Source organism: Anomaloglossus baeobatrachus, chromosome 1 (genome assembly GCF_048569485.1).
Source record: "Anomaloglossus baeobatrachus isolate aAnoBae1 chromosome 1, aAnoBae1.hap1, whole genome shotgun sequence".
Classification (NCBI taxonomy): Eukaryota; Metazoa; Chordata; class Amphibia; order Anura; family Aromobatidae; genus Anomaloglossus; species Anomaloglossus baeobatrachus.
The window spans coordinates 811,913,211-811,925,662 of record NC_134353.1 but is presented as its reverse complement, the minus strand read 5'-3'; the positions used below and the strand labels follow the sequence as shown (position 1 = coordinate 811,925,662).

At 38.5% G+C, this 12,452-nt stretch overlaps 1 protein-coding gene across 5 annotated transcripts in view; it reads left to right on the top strand.

Moving 5' to 3' along the window:
* PAM (peptidylglycine alpha-amidating monooxygenase) overlaps positions 1 to 12,452 on the top strand; it is a 280,372-nt gene that overhangs the window by 98,303 nt on the left and 169,617 nt on the right. For all 5 annotated transcript variants that reach the window (XM_075325058.1, XM_075325057.1, XM_075325056.1 and 2 more), the window contains exon 5: positions 8,981 to 9,068. In XM_075325058.1, the coding sequence (XP_075181173.1) occupies positions 8,981 to 9,068 (88 nt within the window). The remainder of the gene's footprint in view (positions 1 to 8,980; positions 9,069 to 12,452) is intronic.

Genomic DNA, 12,452 nt, shown 5'->3' with positions numbered 1-12,452 from the left:
AATCAACCCCAGACCTTTTAACTACTTCATTGATTACAGGTTAACGAGGGAGACGCCTTCAGATTTAATTGCAGCCCTTAGAGTCCCTTGTCCAATTACTTTTGGTCCCTTTAAAAAGAGGAGGCTATGCATTACAGAGCTATGATTCCTAAACCCTTTCTTAGATTTGGATGTGAAAACTCTCATATTGTAGCTGGGAGTGTGCACTTTCAGCCCATATTACGTTAGATTGTGAGCCCCAATGGGGACAGTGTTGCTGATGTATGTAAAGCGCTGTGGAATTAATAGCGCTATATAAATGAATAAATATTATTATTATTATATATATATATTGTGAGGCAGTGACAGGGGTAATATTTGAAGACCGCTATGTGTCCCCCAGAATGTGTCTGGAAACCCTCCTGAGTTTGCTATAGCTATTACTGGGAGTATAGCACAAAGGGTAACAGGGAGACAGATCCCTCCTCCCAGTCCAGGTTTTGTAGCAATCCTCATGTCCGGCATTTTTCATTTATACTCATGCAGAGCACAGCAGGGTGTGTCTCAGTTGAGAGCCAGGCTTGGTGAAGCTAACACATGCCGTGTGAGCTAGGCTGGCTCTGTGTAGAGTGAACACAGGCCAAGAGTGTCAGCCTAGGAGAACCTTACACAGATCCCTGCGGTTAACGGGGTCCTAAGGTAACAAGACTTTTTGATGCAAAGAATTTGTCTATATGCACCGGCTGTGATCCGGAAGAGACTTTGACTGTGGGAAATTGGATCTATTTATGCTGCAACAATAAATAGACTGTTGGTGTGAACACGCTGCTGCCTCACTGCCTCACGTTTTTGCCCAAACAACGCTGCTACCTCACAATATATATATATAATTGTATTTCTGAACATGTTTTTGTAAACAGCTAAAATAACAAAACTTGTGTCACTGTCCAAATATTTCTGGACCTAACTGTATCTCTGTGAAATTTTACCATAGGTTTCTTATATGTTTGCACTTTTGAATTCTACAGTTTGCTGACTGAGCAGTGAATATTTAAAAAATGGGAGTATTTGGGAATATTTACACATGGTGTCTTTTTTTTCAACAGTTTTTTTGTTGTTGTATTTTTACTTAATTTTATTAGCATTGTGGTTGCATAATTTGCTAAATAGTCTATTAAAATATTCTTGAAAAATGGCAATAAATACTTAAAAGGCTGCACAGGATTTGTATGTGTTTGTATATGTAGGAGTTCTCCTAATAGTGAGCCTTTACGTATATTTTTTTGCATTTATCTTTCATATTGGCATGTTTTCTGGTGCGGGAATAGTTGCTGCAGATGAACCAGATGACTAGTAATGATGTCCTGATTTGTAAAGCTGCAGATTTCGAGGAGAACATACTTTTTCACATCACTGTGCTGGCAGTTTACTTTATGGTTTGCAGAGAATATTAATGGCTATAGGGTGTCTTGGAGACACTTGGAAGGATTGAGCCTGACATCTGGCTACTCAGCCAAGAAATGTAGCTGTCATCGTCATCCATAGCTTTCACGCACATGACTGGCCAGTAAACAAATGTCTGCCGCTCTCCATGGTGACTGATTGAATCTGTAGAATGACACAATTTCATGTGTGCCGTAGAAAAGCCGGTGGAATCGATAGCAGTGATGGGGTCGTTTTACAGTATATTTACCACAAAATGCACCCTTCCAGCTAAACTATCATTTATTAAGATATATACACATTTCAAAATGAGCTTGACCTTTGTGGCTGATTTATTCTGGTGCCGTCCTGGATTGTTCTCCATCCTTACATGATGTGATTACATACAGTAAGAAATGTCTGAGACCTGACGTGAATTTAAAGTGACATGAAAGCCTACAACCCTATTGACTTCAGACATAGAGATCTTAGCATGGATTTGTGAGATTAACGTAAACAATTATGTCTGACATTCAACACAAAAACTATGGGCCCTATGAGAACAGTCCTTCATTACCTTTCCTGAAATAACTTTGGATATAGACGCCAGTGCCGTCTCATTTCTGTTCCCATCCTACTAGTGATCCTACTTTAAGATTGTCCTGTCAATTATCAAAAAAATTTCCATATTATTTACCTCTTAAACCAAAATTTCCAACCATGAAATTCAGGAGACACAATCTATGCACAGTTGTGTCAAGGAATATGGCAGAGCTGTCCTCTTTTGTAGACTCCCAATGTCTCTCGATCACAGAACCTTCCAGTGCCATCAACCTTCCAGGTGGAAATTGCTTACAGACGTCATGAATTACACACTTCTTCAAATCACTGCCATTATTAGTGTGATCTTCACGCCTTTTTAACGTATTTTCAACCTCTTTGATCACACAAAGGTCGTCTGCATTGTTTGTTCTTCATGATTTACCAATGGCTCATAGAAAGAGATGAGTGAACCCGAAATCAGTGTTAGTACCAACCACAGACTTTACAAAAAAAGCCCTAGAGTTCAGGAATTTAACTTATGCAAACCATTCGTGCGAGCATCGCTATGCTCGGTCCTCAGCCCAATGTGAGCCGCCTTCAGTGTTTGATCGGCTCGCACTGGGGTTAACAACAGCGTGATCCGATGTAGTGTGCACCCCTCAAAAAATATAAAAACTCTCCCACCTGCCCCTGGAAGGGATCTGTTTGTGGCTGGCTGCATGTGGGCAGAGATCCGAATTGCCCAATTAGTGACTTCCATTGTAGTTCATGTCAAGTCCTGGTCCCAAACCGAACTCTAGATAAAGTCCGGCTGAACCAGACTTCCATGGGTCAGCTCATCTCTACTCGTAGACTATTCCAAGGACTGGTCTCCACTCTACCTATCTAAATAGCAAAGAGACTTGTGGGGAAAAATAAAAAATCTTAACTTTAGCAAATTAATGTTTCTTCTAGATACCAAGAAACCTACTAGGTGGTACAGGGTCCTAAGAATATTGCAAAAAAAAAAAATGTACCCTGCATTAGCTTCAACTGTTGTGCTCCATTCTTTTTGGTCCTACATAGTTCTGGGACGCATTACACCCGATCCCTTTTTTGCTAATAGGACAAGATTTGCCAGGGTATCCTTGTCTTTTCCTTCTCCATCATAGTGACACACCAATGAAAATCTACCATGGGTCCTTATTACATCTCTTAATTCAGAAAATGCCTAACTATTTGCTTTCTGGCAAAGCTTTATCCCACCTAATATTGCTAACAACTGAAAAAAATTGAGTGGGGAAGATTCTTTGCTTCTCTGTGTTTGAATATCTGAATTTTCCGGCAGTCAGCTGGGAACAGTTTCTCCACTGAATTCTTATCGAATGGGACAGCAGTTTTATGAGTCTCAATTTTTACATTTTGGTTTGTACTTTTACTGTTGGCAAAAAAAAATGTTGTTCCAATAATATGATTATTTTTATGTTTCTGCTTAGCCTAAACTCTTGGCAGACCTGCACAATAGCAAGCAGAAATTTGCTTCCTCCATCAAATTACAAATTTACGATAGAAGCAACTGAAAAATTCTACCAACCAATTGGGTTTTTTTTTCTTGTTTTTTAGAATATGGAAATTCTTTAAAATAATTGTCCACTACTTAGTTGTTGATTACGTATAATATCATTATTAACCCACCATAAACTGTATGCAGCGCCTCCGTACATTTTGTAATGGCTATTCTCCCCCTAGTCATAATCACCACAATAAGAGTTGGATCCAGAAGACAAATGCCTATATTGACCTACGCTGCCGTCAAAGGATGAAACCATGAGGTTTAGCAATGGCTGTTGTTTGAGTCTACGTGTTTCAAAGTCTCCGAGTTCTTTGTCAGGATTTTAAACAGAGATCTCGGAGACTTCGAAATGTGTAGACTCAATAAACGGACACTTTTAATCCGCTTGGTTTCATCCTTTGACGGCCAATATAAGCATTTGCGTTTCTGGATCGATCTCCTGGTTTGTTGAGTTTGTGTAACTGCAGCAGCCATCATTCACATGCCTAATTGTTCGTGAACACAACACATTCATCTGTATACCCGGTTAGGACCCATTGCTCTTTTTCTTTTCAGCTCCACAATAGGAGTTAAGCTGCTGCAATTTAAATGCAACTGTACCATTTTGGCTTTGCTGTTACCAGCTGATCGGTCGGGTGCAAGGTGTCTGATCCCCACTAGTCTGATATTGAGGACCTATATTAAACATTGGCCATCAATCTCTAAGCAGTGGACTCCCCTTTAGACTTCACTGAGCTATTGCTCACCTGATGACCAGTGTAATGCATGAGAAAATTGAAAATAATTTGATTTACCAAAAATGACATTTTTAGTAGTGAATTTGGTTTGGGCTGACCTTCCATTGACCTACAGCCTCTCCAAGATACACAATACACTATGTAATTCGGTGAAAGAAAGTTCAAACACCTATAGTGCTAGCAGAATGCTTTGCCAGAGATATCACCAGCTGAAATAATTGGATTTCAAGATATGTTCAAATATATTTGACCAAATAAGTTGTTTTAACCTGTTAGTTAAGTGCAGTAACTCTATCATTCTAATTAGGATTTGTGTGAAATGAGAGGGGTTTCTTTTTAAGCCCTTTCCATTCCATAATTTTGTCATTTGATCACAATACGCTCTCATTCAAAATTTAATGAAAATTAAATTATCTGCTACTTTTTTTTATTGCACAATTGCCTTAAATTTGATCAAATTGAATAATATATTTATACAAACCATGGTTCCCCGCCATACTGGTTTCTATAGTATTACTCATCTCTTCATTTGAAAGTTGCTCTGTCCGAATTGTACCTTGATGTTGACTTTTGGGTATGTTGGAAGGACGGCTAGGCGCAACTTCACAAATCCGTAAAATAGGTATGAAGTTATTCTACTCTAAGCAAAATTATAACAGAAGAGGCAAAACCTTTCATCCTTCTTTTGTGTTTGTCATGTCTTTATTTTTTTTTCTGATGCAGTGACCCATTATTTAGATGTCATATCTGTTTTGTTGGTAGAGGCAGCTGTGTGCTGTGGAGCATTGTTCCTACTCAGAGGCTATTGTCTATGTATTATATTGGTCTTTCTGTGCGTTGAGCATTACTTCTGTTTATATAAAGATGACATTTACTGTAGAATTATTGGTGTTGAAAATTACAGCATTTGACAATGTGTATATTCCTTTTTTGTTTTCAATTTTTCCAAAATGTTGAAAATTAATGTTTATTTTTTATCTGGCATTGCAGATCAATTACTTGGAAAGTTATATACAGTGCCTTGCAAAAGCATCCCCCCCCTTCGCATTTTTCATGTTTTGCTTCCTTACAATGTGGAATTTGAGGGTTTGCATCAGTTTATGTAAATAATATACCTACAAGCAGGGCTGTGGAGTCGGTAAGCCAAACCTTCGACTCCGACTCCGACTCCTCAAATTCTCTTGCACCGACTCCGACTCCGGCTCCGACTCCGGCTCCGACTCCGACTCCTACATATATTGCTTATAGTTAGGTGAAAAATTTATTGTAGTACATGAATATGTGTATGTGAACATCAGACATTTAATAATTTTTATGATACAATAATCAAGATATTTGGATAGAACATAAAATATATTTATTGGAATACAACTTTAGGACACAAAAAACTGTAATAAATTGTAAATATGTAATACACTATGTAATATACAGTAGATTACATATATATCTTGTGTGTGTGTATATACACTGTATATATATATATATATTATATATATTACATATTTACAATTTATTAGTTTTTTTGTGTTCTAAAGTTGTATTCCAATAAATATTTTATGTTCTATCCAAATATCTTGATTATTGTATCATAAAAACAATTAAATGTCTGATGTTCACATTGTACTACAATAAATTTTTCACTTAAATATAAGCATTATACTAAATGTTGTTATTTAGTAAAATATTCAGCACATTCTGCATTGCACTCCTGTCCCCAATTTATTATATATTTTAGGAGTCGGAGTCGGTGCATTTTATACCGACTCCGACTCCGACTCCACCAAAATGAGCTCCGACTCCGACTCCGACTCCACGACTCCGACTCCGACTCCACAGCCCTGCCTACAAGTGTGAACATTTGGTTTCCATTTTACTGTAAGCAAACAACAAATAGGACAAAAGAACTGAAAACCTTATCATGCATAACTATTCACCCAACTAAAGTCAGTACTTTGTAGGGCTTCCATTTGCGGCAAATACAACTGAAAGTCGCTTTGGATAAGTCTCTATGAGCTTTTCACGTCTTGCAATTGGGATTTTTGCTCATTTTTCCAGCCAAAACTACTCCAACTCCTTCAAGTTAGATGCATCCTTTGGAGAACATCAATCTTCAAGTCTGACCACAGATTTTCAATTGGATTAAGGTCTGGGCTTTGACTAGGCCACTCCAATACATTTACATATTTCACCCTTAATTAAACCACTTAAGTGTTGCTTTAACAGTATGCTTTGGGTCGTTGTCTTGTTGAAAGGTGAACCTCCGTCCAAGTCTGAAATAACAGTCTGTGAAACAGGTTTTGCTCAAGAATATTTGTGAATTTTGCACAATCCATCTTCCCCTCGACTCCAACCATTTTCCCTGTTTCTGCTGCTGAAAAACATACCCACTGCCAAAAAACATCCCGATAGCTTGATGCTGTCACCACCATATTTCACTGTGGGGATGGTGTTCTTTGGGTGATGAGCTGTGTTGGTTTGGCACCAGACAAAGCATTTACCTTGGTGGCCAAAGTGTTACATTTTGGTCTGATCTAACTACATCACCTCCTGCTATACACACAGGTCTTTTGGAAAAATCAAAACAAGCCTTCGATTTTTTTGCTTTAAGTAAAGACTTCTGGCCACTGTTCCATAAAGGCCAGCTCTATGGAGTGTATGGCTTATTTTGGTCCTATGGACAAATACTCCAGTCTCTGCTTCGGAACTCTGCAGCTTTTTCAGTGTTTACTTTTGGTTTCGGTGCTGCCTCTCTCATTGACTAGGCTGAGAATTCTGGTGGGCGGCCCTCTCTTGGTAGGTGGTTTATTGTGGTACCATGTTTTTTTCCATTTGATGTTGATGGATTTGATGGTGATTTCCAGAAACACGAGCTGTGCACAATGTACAGGCACTACAATGTACTATGCACAACAAAGGCTTATTTGCAATTTCAAATTATGCAACATTTACTGCATTTGACACCATGTGTGTTTTCTAGAGACTAAATCATCACTAAACCCGTAAACGATTTTCCAGAGGGGTGGAATTTTCAAAATTTGGTCACCTGAGGGGGGGGTTTCTGTTGTTCTGGCACTCTGTAAATGGAGTCCGAATATTATTCTAGGAAAATCTGTGTTCCAAAATTCAAATGGCGCTCCTTCCCTCCTGAGTCCTGTGGTATTGCCATGTTCAGGAGAATTTGTGTAACACATTATGGAGCCTTTTTTTTTTTTTTTTACCTATTTCCCTTGTGAAAATTAAAAATCTGAGGTTAAAACAACATTTTAGTTATACATTTTTTTTTTTTTCCACCACTTAATAGTATAACATTTTATGACACACCTTTAGTGTCAATATGCTTACTGCACCCCTGGATGAATTCATTGAGGGGTACAGTTTGTAAAATAGAGAAAATAGAGTCACTTATGGGAGTTTCTACTGTTCTGGCTCCTCAGGGGCACCGCTAATGTGACATAGCACCCACAAACAATTCCAACCAGATCTTTTTTTCACTTTGTACTGTGCCTCAAAAGTAGTTTTTGACCACATATGTGCTATTGGTATACTCAGAAGAAATTGCACAATGAGTTGTATGGTCCATTATTTCCTGTTACCCTTGTGAGAATTAAAGATTTAGGGTTAAAGCAACATTTTTGTGGAAAAAATGTATTTTTGTTATTTTCACTGCTTAACGTTATAATCTGACAAGTACCTGGGGGTTCAAGGTGCTCAACAAACATCTAGATAAATTCCTTGAGGGGTCTGGTTTCCAAAATGAGGTCACATGTAGAGGAGCTCCACTGTTTAGGCACATCAGTGGCTTTCCAAATGTGACATGGTGTCCACTAACAATTCCAGACAATTTAGTGCTCTACAATTCAAATGGCGCTCCTTCCCTTCCCAGCCCTGCTGTGCGCCAAAGCAGTAGATTTAGACCACATGTGGGTATCGGTGTACTCGGGAGAAATTGCACAACAAACTGTAAGGAAGGTGCATTTTTTACGATACCCTTGTGAAAATTCAAAATTTGGGCTTAAAGTAACACTTTTGTGGGAAAAGGTAAAAAAAATATTTTCCTTCCATATTGCTTTAGTTCCTGTGCAGTACTTAGAGGGTTGTTAAACGTCTTGAATATGATTTTGAGCAGATTGAGGGGTGCAGTTTTCAGAATGGCGTCACTGTTGAGTATTTTCTGTTGCCTATGCTCCTTAAAATCACTTCAAATGTGGTCCCTAAAAAAATGTTTTTTTAAATTTTGTTGAAAAACTGAAAAAATGCTGATAAACGTCTAAGTTCCTAAGGGTAAAAAAAAATTGTTTCAAAAATTGTGCTGATGTAAAGATGACGTGGGAAATGTTATTTGGTAACTATTTTGTGGGATATCACTTTCGGACTTAAGGGCATAAAAATTCAAAGTATAAAAAATTGTGAAATTTTCAACATTTTCTCCAAATTTCCGATATTTTCACAAACTCAAAAAAATCATCTTAAATTTACCACTAACATGAAGTACAGTATGTCACGAAAAAAACAGTATACGTTGAAACATTCCAGAGTTATAACCTGTCTAATTGACGCTGGTCAGTATTGAAAAAATTTGACTGGTGAGGAAGGAGAAAACCAGGCTGGAAGGGGAATGGGGATATTGGCCATGTTGTGGCCATCAGTAAATTGTGTGCAAATTGTGCAGAACATGTTTAAAGGTCATTGTATGTGTTATTTAAGTATTATTTTTATTAAGAGATACATTGTGTTCTTATTATCCTAGTTGACTTCAGACCTCATGCCAATATGGATACCACCCATCACATGCTCCTGTTCGGATGCAACTCTCCCGCTTCCACCGAAGAATACTGGTATGTTGGTCTCTGTAATCTTTCCGTTTTTAACATTTTGCATGAAAGAATAGAGTATACATACACCAGGTCAGTCATATTTTATTAAAGGACTTTATTTTAACTTTCCGTCCCTTTATTTTCAGTGACATTGTTAGCCCTACTTATCCTAGTGATGACTATAAAGCACAAATGCAGCCTTAGTGGTAAAAGTTATACAAGTTATTCATTGTTGGTTTACACAGGTCGGTGAGCAATGTTGGAGACTGAATGATTGCTAATGATTATTCCATCCTCCTATGCAGTGCACGTTGTTGGCAGCACGTCACCTGTTTATACCAGGCAACGTGCTGCTGATAACGTCAATTTTCATATATTGATTAAAACCTAAGTATCCGTGAACAGGTGTTTTACTTGTTTGTTGGTTGATAGCCAGCATTTTTTGGATCACTCAGATGTCTGTGCCAGTTGGTCCAAGCATGGACTGATAAAGAATGTACTGGCCGCAACGCTCCCAACCAGAGTGTAACAGCTTTGTATGTTTCTATGAGGCTGTCATGCTCAGGTGACATGCAGCCAGTCTGTCCATTGTGGTCCGAGAACATACCGAAATCCATGAACGTCTGAATGAGCCCTTACACCAGAAGATGATCAGAAACAATGGGCTTGGTTAAATGTGCCTTTAGAGATATTGGACATTGAAAAACTTCCAGGACCGCGTTGGGAAAAACATTTAGAACGTATGCTGATGTCATTTTTATCAACCAGTTGTATCGAGTCCCAAAGTAAAACAAGTGATTCCAAGAATATGAAAACGATTGCAGTAAAATTTATGGATGCTAACAAATTTGTCCACAACTTTATTTCTTTAAAATCATGTTTCTGACGTTACCTGTGAGATGTTTGATGTCATCCCAGGCCTGGAGTCTCTCTGTTCTGTGATCCACACCCTACTCCTCACTTGTCTCGCTACCTTCTTTGCTCCTATAATGTCACTTAGAAACAACACATCCTTCATTATGTCTTGTGATTATCCCTAGGCAGAGGTGGACATATCATTGATGCAACCTGTGCGGCTGCACAAGGGTCCAAAAGCTAAGGGGGCTCATTTCTACCCACAAAGCAGGTGGGATTGTGCAGTTTGAAGAGCAATTGAATTACAAAGTGCCCATATATTGTTCTTGCCCAGGGGCCTTCTTCTGTCTATGCCCGCCAATGTCCCTAAATAATGAGATCAGAAGACAAGAACCAATCAGATCTGGATAAAATAGCTGTAGAGAGCGCGGGGGAAGTTTTAGATCTTTTGGGGGGCAAATTGATCAGTTCCAAAGATGGCATTTATAGGTTTTGGACTCATTATCACATTAAAGTTTAAGCTCAGACAACCACTTTAATAAGGATATATTATTTGCGGCCTCCGAACCTCCTCTTGGTGTCTGCCACTACTGCCATGGTCCTTACTGGTGGTTTAATCAAATTCTTTTTTAGTCTTTTTCAGTAATGCCATGTTTTTCATTCTGGTGGATTTCTACTATCCTTTAATTTCCTGATACAGATTGGACTTGTTCACTATACAACCTTTCCATATTCCATTACAATGTATATCTATGTTTATTACTTTTTGTAAACATGAAAAATGTACAATAAAGAGAACAAACACTTGTAGAAGGCCCTACTGTTCACTTAAGACTGGTAGATGTAAAGACATGCGTCGGTCTGGACTGTACTCGTTTCATCAGACACAACTTGATGCCAGTGATGAATGTGCAAACTCCTGGCGGGAGCTACTTAGCCTTTACGATGGGTCCTGCTTCTATTTTTCTGCTTTGTATACTGTTCTATTCATTTTTCAGAATATCATACCCATGTTATGCATTATTTATTAACATTTAGAGTGAATATTTTAATATGTATAACCTATACGCAAATGAATAGTGTTTACACACGCAACACTGAACCTACTAAAAGGTTAATCCATTAGTAATGCGGCGTCGGTGCCTTCCATTCTGGCATCATCGCGGCTCATAATTGGGTTATGCCTATATAGTTTTATTAACAGTGTGCTGATACCAGTGACGCGCACTCGTGTAGCTCTGCCGCTAGGAACATTGATGCATCCTAATGCTAACTGGCTTCCCCTGGAGAATATCTCTCTTTAACCTTAATAATGCAAATTACTTTTCTGCTCAGATTTTGATGCTTATTCTGAGTAGGTCTTGCCCCTAATTTACGCCTTTGGCACGCTGATTGAAATGTGATGCTTGAAAGACAAAACGTCCTGAACTTCTAGCTGAAAAACAAACAAGCGGTATGTCTTCTGGGGAAAGTTATTATTACACTTCCGTCCTATATGCATGGAATATTAGAAAAAAAAAATCCCTTCTTAAGAATTTTTACATTTCTAAGTGTAAAGTTAATCTTCAGTATTTATAAAGGCAGTTCTATGCAGAAGTATTTCACTAGTTATAGGTTTGGCGAATGTGGAGCCGCATTTTGCATCAAAGTGATTAAATTTGAAAATATCTGTTCAAGATTTCCTTACTTGATTTACCATGATGGTGATAAGTAATGCTCCATTATGAAGACTCACTTTAGAAACTAGTAGGAGCTGGATAAATATCATTACCCCTATATATTCCAATGAGAAATGCTCGTATTAGTAAATTATGCCAATCTACCACTAGGCAACATTATACTCCTATGGGTCTTAGGCATTAAAAGATCTTAAACCTGTGGGGGAAACTTACATAGAGTTAAACACTAAGCTTAGACAGAAGTGAATCTATGTTTTCCAGTATCCAGGTTCGGGGCAAGAATTCTGTTTGGCGCCCCCCAAGAACATGTGAAAATCCATTTATATGACATTTGCACATTTATAGTGACATGGCGACGAGCTGCTCTTCCTAATTCTCTCAATATTCACTGGAAAACTACAGTTCCTGCTTTATAGAGAGAAGCAGGAAGAAACGCTAGATGTCACGTGACTATGAGTATGAAGATGGCATATGAGTGAAGTAGCCTTATGATGATATCCTTACAGTGAGTATATTACATCCTGTTCAGATTGGGCATGCTTATAATTAAAAGGCTCGTCCAGATTTGTGATGGAAGTCTGCAGTCACTCTAGATGACTGCAGACTTCTGAATTTTCACAGAGCACTGCACATTTTCAGATTCTCCAATGCGGCCAGCAAGAGTGTATGTTCATGTGAGCGCAAGAGTGCACTTTGCATACTTAGCGACACATTCCAACTACATGTGTCTGGCTTCACTCAATACCCTTGTATTGTGGAAGACCAGGCATGTCTAGTCGGCATGTGACCACATGTACGTATGTGTGGTTTTGTGACCTCCCACTCTCACGGCCAGCACCAGAGAATCCTGACAGTGTGCAGTTCGTGTGTT